Raw genomic sequence first — 13,383 nt, 5'->3', positions numbered from 1 at the left:
ACATACCAGCAACTCTGGTGGGCCATCTTCTGCATCTTCTGGGGACTGTTCTTCTCCAATTTTACTTAACAAAAAAGAATTTTAAGTCAGAAAACATCTCCCTGTGTGGTAGTTTGAATATAACTGGCCCCCATAAGCTCACAGGCACTATTAGGAGGTGTGGCTTGTTGGAAGTGTATCACTGTGGAGGTGTGCTTTGAGTCTCGTATATGCTCAAGCCACATCCAGTGTCTTAGCTCACTTTGTTGTCTGCACAAGATGTAGAACTCTCAGCCACTTCTCCAGACCATGTCTGCTGGCATACTGCCCTGTCACACCATGATAATGGACTAAACCTCTGAATTATAACCTACCCAATTAAACATTTTATAAGAGCTGCTGTGGTCATGGCTGCCTCTTTATAGAAAAAGAAAAACTAAGACAGCCTGAGCACCTATCTTTGAAAAATGTAAAGATGCTGGGTGGTGGTGGTGCACGCCTTTAATCCCAGCACCCATAGAGGCAAAAGCAGGCCGATCTCTGTGAGTTTGATCTACAGAGCAAGTTTCAGGACAGGCTCCAAAGCTATAGAGAAACCCTGACTCAAAAACAAAGAAAAATGTAAAGACAGTAACTTTGCCAGGCTCGGCACTCAGGAGGCAGAAAGAGGTGAAATTACTGAGTTTAAGGTCAGTCTGGTGCACAGTTCTAGGATAATCAGGACTACACAGGGAAACCCTGTCTCCCCAAAACAAACAACAAAAAACCAACCAAAACAAATCTGTAACTCCACGGATAGGGTAACTAACACAAAACTTACCTTAAATCCCACACATTCAACCTACGATCAGTACCGCTAGAAGCCAAAATAGTCTCATTGTGAGGTGACCACTGAACCTAAATCCAAGTGAAGAAAAATTCAACAAATTAGAAAACAGAATATGGGAGGGCTGGAGAGATGGCTCAGAGGTTAGAGCACTGGCTGCTCTTCCAGAGGTCCTGAGTTCAATTCCCAGCCACATGGTGGTTCACAACCATCTGTACTGAGATCTGGCGCCCTCCTCTGGCATGCAGGCATACATGGAGGCGGAGGCAGAATGTTGTATACATAATAAATATTAAAAAAAAAAAGAAAATAGAATGGGAAAATATCTCAAATTATACCTTACAAAACTGTAAATAAAAGGCAGTGAATACTGTTAAAACGGACAAATATTAGCTGGGTGGTGGTGGTGCACGCCTTGAATCCCAGTACTCAGGAGGCAGAGACAGGTAAGACCTCTGTGAGTTCAAGGCCAGCCTGGTCCAAAGAGTATCAGGACAGTCAGAGTTCTTACATAGTGAAACCTTGTGGAGGCAGTAGTTCAGATTTCAGCTAAACTCAAAAGACACATGGCAAGCTTAATGAATGAAAATGAGAGGGAGGGAGGGGAGGAAAAGAAAAAGGGAGTGAACTGAGTATAAAGAGTAACATTGATGTACAGGTAGGTACATCACTTCCAAAACCTTGAGAAAGGGTCTCATTACTCAATGTGGCTCACACTGCCCTTGAACTTATTCTGTGGCTGTGGTTGACCTTATCTGTTGGTGAATGAGTTGTTCCTAGTGCTGGGATCACAGGTGTGTGCCACTATGCTGGTGTATGAGTTGCTCTGCATCATAGGTAAAAACTCTACCAACTGAGCTCCATTTCCAGGTGCTCTGATTTGTGAGCTTTTCAAGTACTAGAATTATTGGTGTGTACCCATATTCTGTACAGAGAGAGGGAAAAAAGGAGAGAAGGGGAAGGAAGGGAAGAGAGCAGGCAGCACAGGTTTCTCTTACTTGGAATATTTCATCCTTATGTGATTCAAAGGAATGCAACTTGAGTTTCAGATTTCTCAGATCCCACAAGGCAACAGTCTACATACAATAAGAAAAAGAAATCAAGATAAACTTATTTAAGAAAAGCCTAGGGCCAGAAAGATAGTTCAGTGGATAAAGATGCTTGCTGCCAAGCCTGGTAAAGAGTCTGGTCCCAGAATCCACAGTGGAAACAAGCTCTGGCAAGTTGTCTTCCAACCCCCACACAACGTCACTGTATATATACACACCTATCCCTGCCAAATAAGTAATTTAGTGTGTGTATATACACACTTGTTCCATGACAACCGTGTAGAGATCAAAGGCTAACTTGTAGAAGTGGAGCTGGTAGTCATTTGTCTTGGGGACTGAATTCAGATATTTAGGCTCAGCAGCCTGATAAGACAAACTTTAAAACATTAACTAAGATATCTTTGCACATTTAAAAGATACTGAAGATAGCTTAGTGGTTAAGAGTACTTAGTACTCGTCCAGAGGGTGGTTCAGCACACACTTGATGTGTCACAAATGTATGTAGCTCCAATCCCAGGAGATCTGACACTATCTTCTGGTCTCAATGGACACCAGGCATATATACCATGCTGAAAACAAGCACGTAGGTGAAATTCCCTTAACCATAAGATATAAAACCTGAACAACTCAAACAAAGCAAACTGACCTTGTCAGCTGATCCTGTGGCAAGAATGAACTCACTGTAAGGATTGAAAGACAGGCAGTTCACTTCAGCAGTGTGAGCATCGACTGAGTGGCTTGGCTTGGAAGTATTGTTTGAACGAGTATCCCAAATCATAAGTTTCTGGTCATCAGCAACCGACCCAAACAGAGATTCGTGGAGCAGATGCCAGGAAACGTCCTCTACTACTGCTGTATGCCCCGTGAAGATGGTCTTCGCATCCACCACTTTTCCTTCCTTTGGAACTGCACTGATGTCCCACAGGCAGATGGTATGGTCATCTGAAGCACTGAGTAAGTGCCCGCTGAGATTTGGATTCCAAGAAAGACCATAACCTTCCTTCTGATGTCCGCGGAGACGCAAATCTGGGTTGCATTCTCCAGAAGGGTCTGCAAAGTAACAGACATATCTAGACTATCCAGCCCATTGCCTCTCTGGGTTTATTAAGCAAAATGATGTCAAATGTCTATTATACAGCTCACAACTGTCTGTAAATCCAGCTCCAGATCTGACACACCTTCATACCAATGCACATAAAATAAAGTTAATTACATTATATATAAAAAAAATTAACAGGGGGCTAGAGAAATGGCTCAGAGGTTAAGAGCACCAGCTGTTCTTCCAGAGGTCCTGAGCTCAAGTGCCAGCAACCACATAGTGGATTGTAACCATCTATAACGAGATCTAGTGCACTCTTCAGATTTTAAACAAATCTTTAAAGAAACAAAATACCTATCATACAAAATACAAACCCATTATGGCCAACTATATAATGCTCAGTTGCAAAATTATGATTTCCTCTACATAAAGCATCGTTTCACTTGAGAAGCATAAAAATACCCACACATCAATAAAACATAAGATGTTAAATTATAAAAATAACAGAATATTTCTGAGTAAATGGAACCTGTATCTGATTAAAAAGGGGGAAGTACCTGGTTTAGAAGGATGCTTTGTGTAGTCAAAAACAAGCACATCACTGGATGGAGTCTTTGTTGCAATGATGCAAGGGTTCTGGGGCATGTACCGAGCCCTGTTTACTTCTCCTTCATGGTTGATCTTGATTTCTATTTCAATTTTCCCACTGACAGAGCCAAAACCTCCAAATTCTGTACACAGAAGCAAAAAGTACTTAAATCAACCAAGTGGTGGGACTAGAAGACTGACCCATTTAGAGAACCACAGTGTTACATTTATACATACACCCGTAACTACAGATGTCAGTAATAAGCACTACATTACCAATTAGAATCAAGAAGTTATGAATCCCAAGTCAGCCATGGCATTGCTATACCTTTAAATCTTGGTGCTCCCAGGAAGAACAAGTAGATCTTTGTGAGTTAGAGGTCAGCCTAGTCTGCAAAGTGAGCATTATGCTACTAGCTAAGGCTTTATAGTAAGATCCTGTCTCAGGGAGGGGGAATAAAAAAAAAAGGCCTTGTGAGTCTCATTCTGTTTGTTTTCCAGACAAGCCTTCAATTCACTACATAAAGGTTCTCTGTCCTTCATCTCTTTCTCCCATTCCTTCTCAAAATCTTCATTCTACAGCCTAGCCTCAGCAATTTTCCCGAGTGCCAAGATTACAAATATGATGGCCACTATTCCTTGCTAAAAGGTTGTTCCTGGCAGTTTTCAAATCTCACTTGATGTAAAAATAACTTTTGGGGGCCAAGTACTGGTGGTGCACACCTTTAATCCCAGTATTCAGGAGGCAGAGGTAGGAGGATCTCTTGAGTTCAAGACCAGCCTGGTCTACAGAGCGAGTAGAAACCCTGTCTCAAAAAAAACCAAAAGAAAAAGAAAATTAGGGAGAGGGGCTGTTTCAAGACAGGGTTTCTTTTCTGTGTAAAGCTAGCTGGGTGGCTGTGCGCTGGGAACGCAGCCCGCTGCTCCTTTTACAGGCTCTGATAATCCTCTTTTGGTCTCCACAGGCACTAGGGACACATGTGGTGGGTGCACTGACTTATATGCAGAGAAAACACTCATATACATTAAAACAGTAAAGATAAAAGAAATCCCCTTTTAAAAGGCTAAGTCAGGGGCAGGTGGACCTCTGTGAGTGCAAAGTCAGCCTTGTCTAAAAAGCAAGTTCCAGGGCTGTCACATAGAGAAACCAAAAACAAAAGGCTAAATCAAGAGGATCATCAGTTCAAAGCTAGCCTTGACTACTTAAGGGAGTTTCAGACCTGCATAGACTCCACAGAGACTGTCAAAAAAGAAAGAAGAAAAAATGCAAAGTCCCCTCCCCCAACCAACTAAACAAAACATTTCCAGCACCCTAGAAGGTTGCCGACCCTTAACCAATACTATGGCCTAACAAGGTTCCCTCACTCTGATTTTTAACAAAGTTACTTGTCTGGATCATAAACATTGTGGAATTTCAAAGAATGTATTTTAATACCAATATATTTTAACAAGCCAAATAACCAAATTATTTTATCACAATCAATGATGATACTTAACTCATGATTTTTATAATGCATTTCCTTTTTTAGGTGAGAAGTTATTTACCTAGTAATCTCTCAAAAACCATCTTTCTTTTTGTGTCTGTGGTGCTAGGCACGGAGCCCACAGTCTTGCAGATGCTAAGCAAGTGCTCTATCACTGAGATACAACCTTAAGAGACTTATGTAGTAATATTTTGAGTTTTAACAAATAAGGCTTGCCTGAAGATCAGAGAGTGCAGAGCTAAGCCACTAGAGGGGCCAGGGAGTACTGGCACACACTTTTAGTCCCAGGACCCGAGAGATAAAGGCAGAGGGGTCTCTGTGAGTTCAATGCCACCCTGGGCTACACAAGATCCAATCTGTCTAAAAGAGAAACAGCTCATGGGGCTGGAGAGATGGCTCTTCCAGAGGTCCTGAGTTCAATTCCCAGCAACCACAAGGTGGCTCACAGCCATCTGTAATGACATCTGGTGCCCTCTTCTGGCCAGCAAGCATACAGATAGACAGAACACTGTATACATAATAGTCTGGTTACAGGATTGCCTGTTGGGTTTGAGCATTGGTAGAGGTAAAAGGTCTCTCTAGTAGCTGTCTGCTCTGTTTCTTTGACCTCTCAGATTTCACCCCCCAATATCTGACTCTGGGTTCCAGGACAGGTTCCAAAGCCAGAGAAACCCTGTCTCGAAAAACCAAAAAAAAAAAAAAAAAAAATTCCACGATTTATTTTTTTGCTTTGTCTGAGACAGGTTTTATTCAAGGAAACTCTCATAATGACCCTACCTTTTTTAATGTTCTGGTATGAGGGCCATAAAGAAAACTGAGATTGGTTTAAAAAAAAAAAGTATTCATGAACAGTTATCTTAGGTTATCTCCTAAATTGGTTGTGAAAATATTTTTATGAATATAACAGATACCACATCATCTCTACTGTTCTAAACGCTTAAGGATGATTTAGTGGTTGGGCAGTGATGGTGCAGCCTTTAATCACAACACTTGGGAGGCAGAGACAGAAGGATCTCTTGAGTTAAGACCAGCCTGGTCCACAGAGCAAGTTCCAGGACAATGAAGACTAGAGAAACCATGCCCCCCAAAAGAAAACAAACAAACAAACAAGTATAATTTAGCATTTCTCATCCCCCCCCACTAGTTACCCCTAAGAAATTTTTATGGACCCAAGTCGGCCGGCAACTTGTGATGTTTCTGCTACCTGTGCTTATAAAACATTTAAGACGTAGGGCTGGAAAGATGGCTCAGCGATTAAGAGCATCTGGCTGCTCTTGCAAAGGACCTGGGTTCAATTTCTAGTGGTTCACAAACACGTCTAACTCCACTCGATCCTTTTCTGGCCTTTTCTAGACATCACACACACAAGTGGCGCATATATATACAGGCAAAACACTCAAAAAAAAGAAAAAAGGGGGGGGGCGCCAGGTGGTGGTGACAAAGTGGATCTTTGTGAGTTGGAGGCCAGCGTGGCGTACAGAGCGAGTTCCAAGACAGCCAGGGCGACAGAGAAACCCTGTGCTGAAAAACCAAAAAAATTGTAGCAATCCCCTATGAATTAATTTCAGTGTCTTTCCTGTTGAGAATACACACAAAAAAATATGGTAGATATTTGCTACCTTAACCGCAGAAATCCCACCATGACCAATACAGTAGAGGGCAGCTTACAGCAAATACACAGAACCAAGTTTTGTGTTGATTACTCTTCATTACAAACTAGTTTTCCCAATAATATAAGAGGCCACCCAACTAAATTGTGCACCTCAATGTAATTTGGATCTGAAAGCCATAACCCATACACCATTACTTCTTTCATCCTCAAGAGTCCTACCTCCTTTCTCACTGTCATAGTGTGAGGCATCAAACTGAGCATCATCATTAGGGAGCTGGACACTGGCTATCACCAGGTGGTTTTGTTCATCCGATGTGTGTGTTCCCAGGACAAGTCGATGAATGCTGAAATCTTTACCCTCAGGCCTGTAATAACAACAAATCATCACTATTCAAATTGGTAACCCAAGAAATCAGGAAGTCAGTAATGTACACCTGACAACCAATTACTGAGGACTAGTTCCTACTTTAAAAAACAAACAAGCCAGGTGGTGGGCAGGCCTTTAATCCCAGCACTAGAAGAGGCAGGTGGATCTTTATGAATTCAAGGCCAGTCAGATATGTTACCAAGATAAGCCCTGTCTCAAAAAACAAAAACCAAAACCAGCCCCATGTGCTTAAATAGAGGTGCATATGGATACTAGAGGACAATTAAGTGTCACTAAATCTTAAGATACTATTCATGACTGGTTGTGGTGGCACAGGCCTTTAGTATCAGAACTCAGGAGGCAGAGGCAGGTGGTTTTGCATTGAGTTCCAGGACAGCCTGGTCTACAAAGCAAGTTCCAGGACAGTCAGGGTTCCTACAGAGAAAAACCCTAGTTCGAAGAAAAAAAAAAAAAAAGCTATTCACCTCTGTTAATTCTAGGCTTGCCTTACTGTCTTAGAGCTCACCAATAAGGTTAGCAAGGCTAGCTGTGGAGCCCGAGGGTTTTTTCCCATCTCCCCATCACTGAGAGACTTCAGGCGTATGCCATCACTCTACCTTTTGTTTTGTTTTGTTTTGTTTTGTTTTTAAACATGGGTGCTGGGGATCGACTGCATGGTCCTGATGCTTGCAAACACTTTACGGAGTCATTACCGAAGCCCCTATTTTCTTTTGAAAAAAATAGTACCAGAAAGATGGTTCAGCACTTAACAGTGCTTGCTACTCTTACAGAGGACTTGAGTTCAGTTCCAAACTCCCATGCCAAATGACCCACAACCACCTGAAATTCGAGATCCAGGAGACACTGAGCACCCACCCACCACCCACACTGGGAATGCACAGTCACCTCCAACAGAAATAACACAAATGACAACCTTTGAGGATCTGTTCTTTCTTTCCATCACAAGGATCCAGGTGACCAGAATTAAGCTGTCAAGCTTAGCAATAGGCACCTTTACTCACTGAGTCGACTTGCCAGTCTATTTCCTACTTTTAATAGCTCTCTATTAAGGCTAGAACACAAATACAGCACTTAATTTTTATTTAACAGTACCAAAAACTTAAAATTTACTCTAGGGAAGTTTATTCTTCTCCCAGTTTATTGGAATAAAAATGTAAGTCAACTACACACCCTTTACAATGGGTGAGAAGAAAACTGCCTGAGTCTTGTTTACCAAGGTGAAAGAGGAAGAAAAAGAGAAACTAGGGCATAAAACCCCACGGTAAAGTTTGTGCCTGGTCATATGCAAGAGTTCTTATAACCCCCAAAGAAAAAGAACATTAGGTGGGTGGTGGTAGAGCCCACCTTTGGGAGACAGAGGCAGGTGGATCTCTGAATTCAAAGACAGCCTGGTCTACAGAGCAAGTTACTGAATAGAATACACTGTTTCAAACATTTTGGAAGTGGGGATAAATAATTCTTGCTTTTTACAGAGAACCACTAAGAGAATCTGGAATGTAAATCATTCAGGGTGACTCCTCAATGGAGGACATACAAACCAAATACCCGCTGCATCCAGAAAGCTGAGAGTGGAGGTTGTTAATGACCTGGTGACCTTTTTGCTACCTGTATGGACAGACCTTACTCTAATTCCCCAGAATTCTATACTCTTCCTTCCCTCGACCAATATCCATCCTTAGGTTAAAAAGAACTTTATGGCCTGCTGACCTCTATGCTATCAGTCAGAGACCACATTAGATTATAGGTGTTTCATTTAGCTATAGAGCCCACCCTCATGTTTGCATGTACTTTGTAAAATAATTTCTATGTAGTCAAACTCTGTGCCTTATTGCACACATGGAATTGGACTGATTGTTGCCTGGAAACCGTTCCCCAAATTGTACTGTATTTTTTTGTTTTTTTCTTTTTTTAAATATTTATTTATTATGTATACAATGTTCTGTCTGTGTGTATGCCTGAAGGCCAGAAGAGGGCACCAGACCTCATTACAGATGGTTGTGAGCCACCATGTGGTTGCTGGGAATTGAACTCAGGACCTTTGGAAGAGCAGGCAATGCTCTTAACCACTGAGCCATCTCTCCAGCCCCTGTTTTTTTTTTTTTCTCGAGAGAGGGTTTCTCTCTGTAGTATTAGAGCCTGTCCTAGAACTCACTCTGTAGACCAGGCTGGCCTTGAACTCGGATCCATCACCTGCCTCTGCCTCCTAGAGTGCTGAGATTTTAAAGGCATGTGCCACCACTGCCCAAATTGTACTGTTTTAAATACGCTGACAATGAACCTCCTGGCATTCAACTTCTTGAAGTTGGATCCAGGTTGATGAAGTCAAATGCACAAGGTTTTCATTATTACCTCTTCGTATGGTTCACTTCCCTGCCAGGATACCTGGAAGGACCTCCCTCAGAATCTAGAGTTGGCTTTCTCTTTCCTTCCTTCCAGTATGTATATATGTACTGTGCTTGTTGTACATACAGGAGGCCAGAACTTGTCAAAGGTTTCCTTCTTGACCCCTTTCCTCCAGACAGACCAAAGACAATCACTCTCTTGAACCCAGAACTCACTGGTCCTGCTAGTATAGCTAGTTTATTTCAGTGATTCTGTCTCTGCCTCCTGGAATTGCAGGTGTGCTGCCATGTCCATCTGGCATTTATACCAGTGCTGAGGTTTGATACGTGTTCCTCACAACTGCTTTATTTAGTGCCCAAACTAATGCTTTATATACTCAAGTAAGCATTCTACAAACGCTCCCATCTGAAACATTGAGATGATTACAAATGACTCCCTGGAGCTGGAAAGATGACTTTGCAGTTAAGAATCCTGGTTCAATTCCCAGTACCTAAATGGAGGCACACAACTGTCTGTAATCCAGACCCATGGGGATCCAATGCCATCTTCTGGCCGCAGCAAACCCGCACATAGTATACACACAAATATGCAGGCAAAATATGCATACACATAAATTCAAAACAAATAAAAGCACACAGACACAACTCCTTAAAGAGCCTAGAGTAGATGATGGAGAGATGGCTCAGTGGTTAAGAGCACTGCTGTTCTTGCAGAGGACCTGGGTTCAGTTCCCAGAACCCATGTGGTGGCTCACAACTGTCTGAAACTGGAGCTCCAGGTGATCTGACACCCTCCTTCTGGTCTCACCAGTACTAGGTACAGACACAAACGCAGGAGAAAACAAAAAACCCTGTGCTGGTTAGTCTGTGAATTGACACATCTAGGAAAAAAAATGTCAACTGAAGAATTACCTCCATCAGACTAGCCTGTAGGCAACTTTTGAGTGTTTTCCTGCTTAATGATCTATGTAGGACCTAGTACACCATGAGCAGTACCTGGGCAGGTGGGCCTGAGTTATGTTAAGAAAACAAACCAAACAGACCGGGAAACAGTATTCCTCCATGGCTTCTACTTCAATTCTGGCTTCCAGGGGTCCATGATGGACTATAAACTGTTATGGTGAAACGCACCCCCCTCCAGCTGTTTTTGGTCATTTTTTTTTAATCACAGCAATAGAAAGCAAACTAAAACACCCATACATATAAATTTTCCTTATAAAGTAAGGAGTAATTAGTAATGCACATAAATACTAGGCAATATATACTACATTAACAGCTAGAGGATATACACTATAGAGTGTTAAATTTGTATCCAGAGGGCCTAGGTTCAATTCAGTAAGACAAAAAACTAACACTGGGCTGGGCTAGACTTAAATACCACAATATTATGAAGAATTGTTCCAACCCAAGTGAAAAATATTTGATATTTAAGAAACTTAATTCCAGGCAGTGGTGGCGCATGCCTTTAACCCCAGCACTCAGGAGGCAGAGGCAGGCGGATCTCTTGAGTTTGAGGCCAGCCTGGTCTACAAGAGCTAGTTCCAGGACAGGCTCCAAAGCTACGTGAGAAACCCTGTCTCGAAAAACAAACAAAACAAAAAAGGAAACTTAGACATGTAGTTGAGATCACACAGCTACTAAATCACAGAACTGAGACTAAAGTCCAACTCTAGTTTTGGAAATGGAAAAGTCAAATGAAAGAAACCTAGCAAGATGATTAGAATCACTGCCTAATTTCTTGTATGTCAGTTAAAGGCAGTCTGGATTTTATGCTGTAAGAAACAAGAAATACTAAGTTTCAAAGAGACATAGCTTAATACCATTTGTGTTCTCCTGGGAGGATAATCAAACACTATAAAGCAGAGTTTCAGACCATCAGCCCCAGTACCATAAGATATCATCACAAGGAATGAAAATTCTCACTTCTATAGAATCACAAGTCGCAGGGAGCAGGAGACGTTTTACAACCCCTCGAGCTGATTGTGTTGTACACTACAATCTAAAACCCCTTTGTCAGATGGGAAAGACGCTACACCAACAGTGCTGGATTATAGGCCTGTGCACCATGGAAAGTTTTCTTCTCCAACAGGCTGGCCTTAACTCCTATCTCAATGCTCCACCTCCTAAGGGCCGGGGTTACAGTTGTGCGGCACCAAAAGCACTCTCAGAACCAATGGTTTAATGACCATGAGAACAGATAGAAATGATCTACTAAGCTTGAGTTCTCAACTAATTCTGAACCTGGTTACATTTTAAAAAGTTCTAACTGCAAAAAGTTCCAGGTGTCTGTGTGGATTGCATAGCACCCTTCAAATAAAGGTCTCCACTTTCACCTACACCGCTGCACAGGCAGCAGCCTCATTCTTAGTTTTTAGTAAAACACACAAGAACTTCCTGTTACACAGAGAACAGAGATGTAGCTCAGAGGTACTGCCTGCTTACCATGCACAAGGTTCAACTCCTAGCAACCTCAAACAACACAGCTCTTCACTCCCAATTTCTATGAGCTGTTGACCTCAGTCTCACAGCTGGATTCTGTACATATCTTACCGAGTTACAAAAGAATGCATACTCAGTCTCGCCAAGTTCCCATCAATAATAGCCGACATTCACCTTTATCTCCGCATCGCCACTAGCTTCCCTCTGCCAGCCAGTGCTGGTATTGACAGATGTTTCACTTAGCTAGAATATTTTGTGTATGCAACCTCACGCTAGGACTCAAGGATCAAAGTCCCTGCCAGTATGCCCTCTGTCACTAAACATCACACCCCTTCAGCCCTCTTGAGGTGTTACCTCAACTCCTTATCTAAATTCAAACACCTGCCCCTTCAACCAAGGGATTTCTTGAAGGCAGGTCCCAGATTTACCTTGCTATCACAAATGACTGAGAATTCAAATGTTTTGTGGGAGGAACTGGACACAGAATACTTCTGAAATCTGTCAAGTTGTAACATTACAGGGTCAATGACAGTTACAAGATAGCAATTCGACTCAATGCTGAGGATGAAGTCCGTTTCTCCAGCAGGGTAAATTACAAAATTATCTTCTCGTTTTCTACCCTTACTGCTTATTGGTCGAGGAAAATAAACATCACTCAGAGGCTCTGATCATATGCCCCTTCTAGTGGCTGGAGAGAAAAAACAAAACATGGAAGACCAACTCAAGACCTGAGATACCAAAGAAGTAATATCCAAGAGATTGGTGTCACCTGGTAACATCTGGAAGCCACTGGGCAGTTAAACTGGGCCACTCCAGGGCATGGGTCATCACCAAATCATAAAGAAAAGGGGTGTTTTTCTTCCATATTTTGTACTCCTCGTTGATCACACGTTCTTCCACAGCGTCGTCAAAGGCAGCTAAAATTTAAAAAAACAAAAACAAAAACAAATGAGGTTAGCGGACAGAAACGGAAAGCGAGCAAACCTCTTCAAAGCCACCGGCGTGGCTCCCCGGTTCTGACACCGAAATGGAGATTCGTCTTAATTTCTCCCAGGGCGCAGGCACCAACGCCGCTCTCCGCCGGAAGTCCTCGGGCCACCCGAGCCAGACACTCCGTTACTCGGCCGGCTTCGAGGCACCAAGTCCACCAAACCCAGAAGGAGGCCTGCGCACCGGGCCCCAGCAGGCAGAGGGATCGATGGAGAGTCACCATCGCCCGGGCCCCGAGAGCTGGCGTCGTCCCGCATCCGCTCCGGAGGAGCCAGCGCGCTGTTAGCCCGCCCCGCCGGAGAGAGTAGGGCCTGCTCTCCGGATTAGGCCGCGTAACAAGCCACGAGACAGCCCCGCCACCCCGCGTCTCCTTCCCGAGCCCGCCTCGGCACACTCACCTTCCTTGTCAGCCATGGCGGTAGGCGAACCGGGAGGGGCTGGTGGGGGGGGATCCCGGGGTCGTGCGTTGCAGGAGGGACGGGCAGGCGACGAGCGCTCGCTCTGCGCGCGCGGCCTCTATTGTTTCCTGCGGCCCGTGCGTGGGGGGCCGGCTCGCGGGCCTTCGCGCCAACATCGGCCAATGGGAAAGCGGGAGCCGGCGGGGTGGGCGGAGCATCCGCGGCCGCGGCCAATGAAGACGCACACAG

General features: G+C 43.5%; 1 protein-coding gene across 1 annotated transcript in view; it reads right to left on the bottom strand.

The window, feature by feature from the left end:
- The window catches only part of Rbbp4 (RB binding protein 4, chromatin remodeling factor), a 17,657-nt gene extending 4,382 nt beyond the window's left edge, over positions 1–13,275 (bottom strand). The window contains exons 1-8 of the mRNA XM_050151853.1: positions 13,135–13,275; positions 12,516–12,663; positions 6,797–6,942; positions 3,451–3,624; positions 2,501–2,904; positions 1,804–1,881; positions 800–876; positions 7–64 (exon numbers count right to left, since the gene is read on the bottom strand). Of these exons, the coding sequence (XP_050007810.1) occupies positions 7–64; positions 800–876; positions 1,804–1,881; positions 2,501–2,904; positions 3,451–3,624; positions 6,797–6,942; positions 12,516–12,663; positions 13,135–13,150 (1,101 nt within the window). The 5' untranslated portion in view covers positions 13,151–13,275. The remainder of the gene's footprint in view (positions 1–6; positions 65–799; positions 877–1,803; positions 1,882–2,500; positions 2,905–3,450; positions 3,625–6,796; positions 6,943–12,515; positions 12,664–13,134) is intronic.
- Between the last annotated feature and the right edge of the window lie 108 nt (positions 13,276–13,383).

Source organism: Alexandromys fortis, unplaced genomic scaffold (genome assembly GCF_014885135.2).
Source record: "Alexandromys fortis isolate MF-2015 unplaced genomic scaffold, M_Fortis_MF-2015_v1.1 scaffold_26, whole genome shotgun sequence".
Classification (NCBI taxonomy): domain Eukaryota; kingdom Metazoa; phylum Chordata; class Mammalia; order Rodentia; family Cricetidae; genus Alexandromys; species Alexandromys fortis.
Note: the sequence above shows the minus strand (reverse complement) of the source record. Positions and strands in the feature narration are given on the sequence as shown.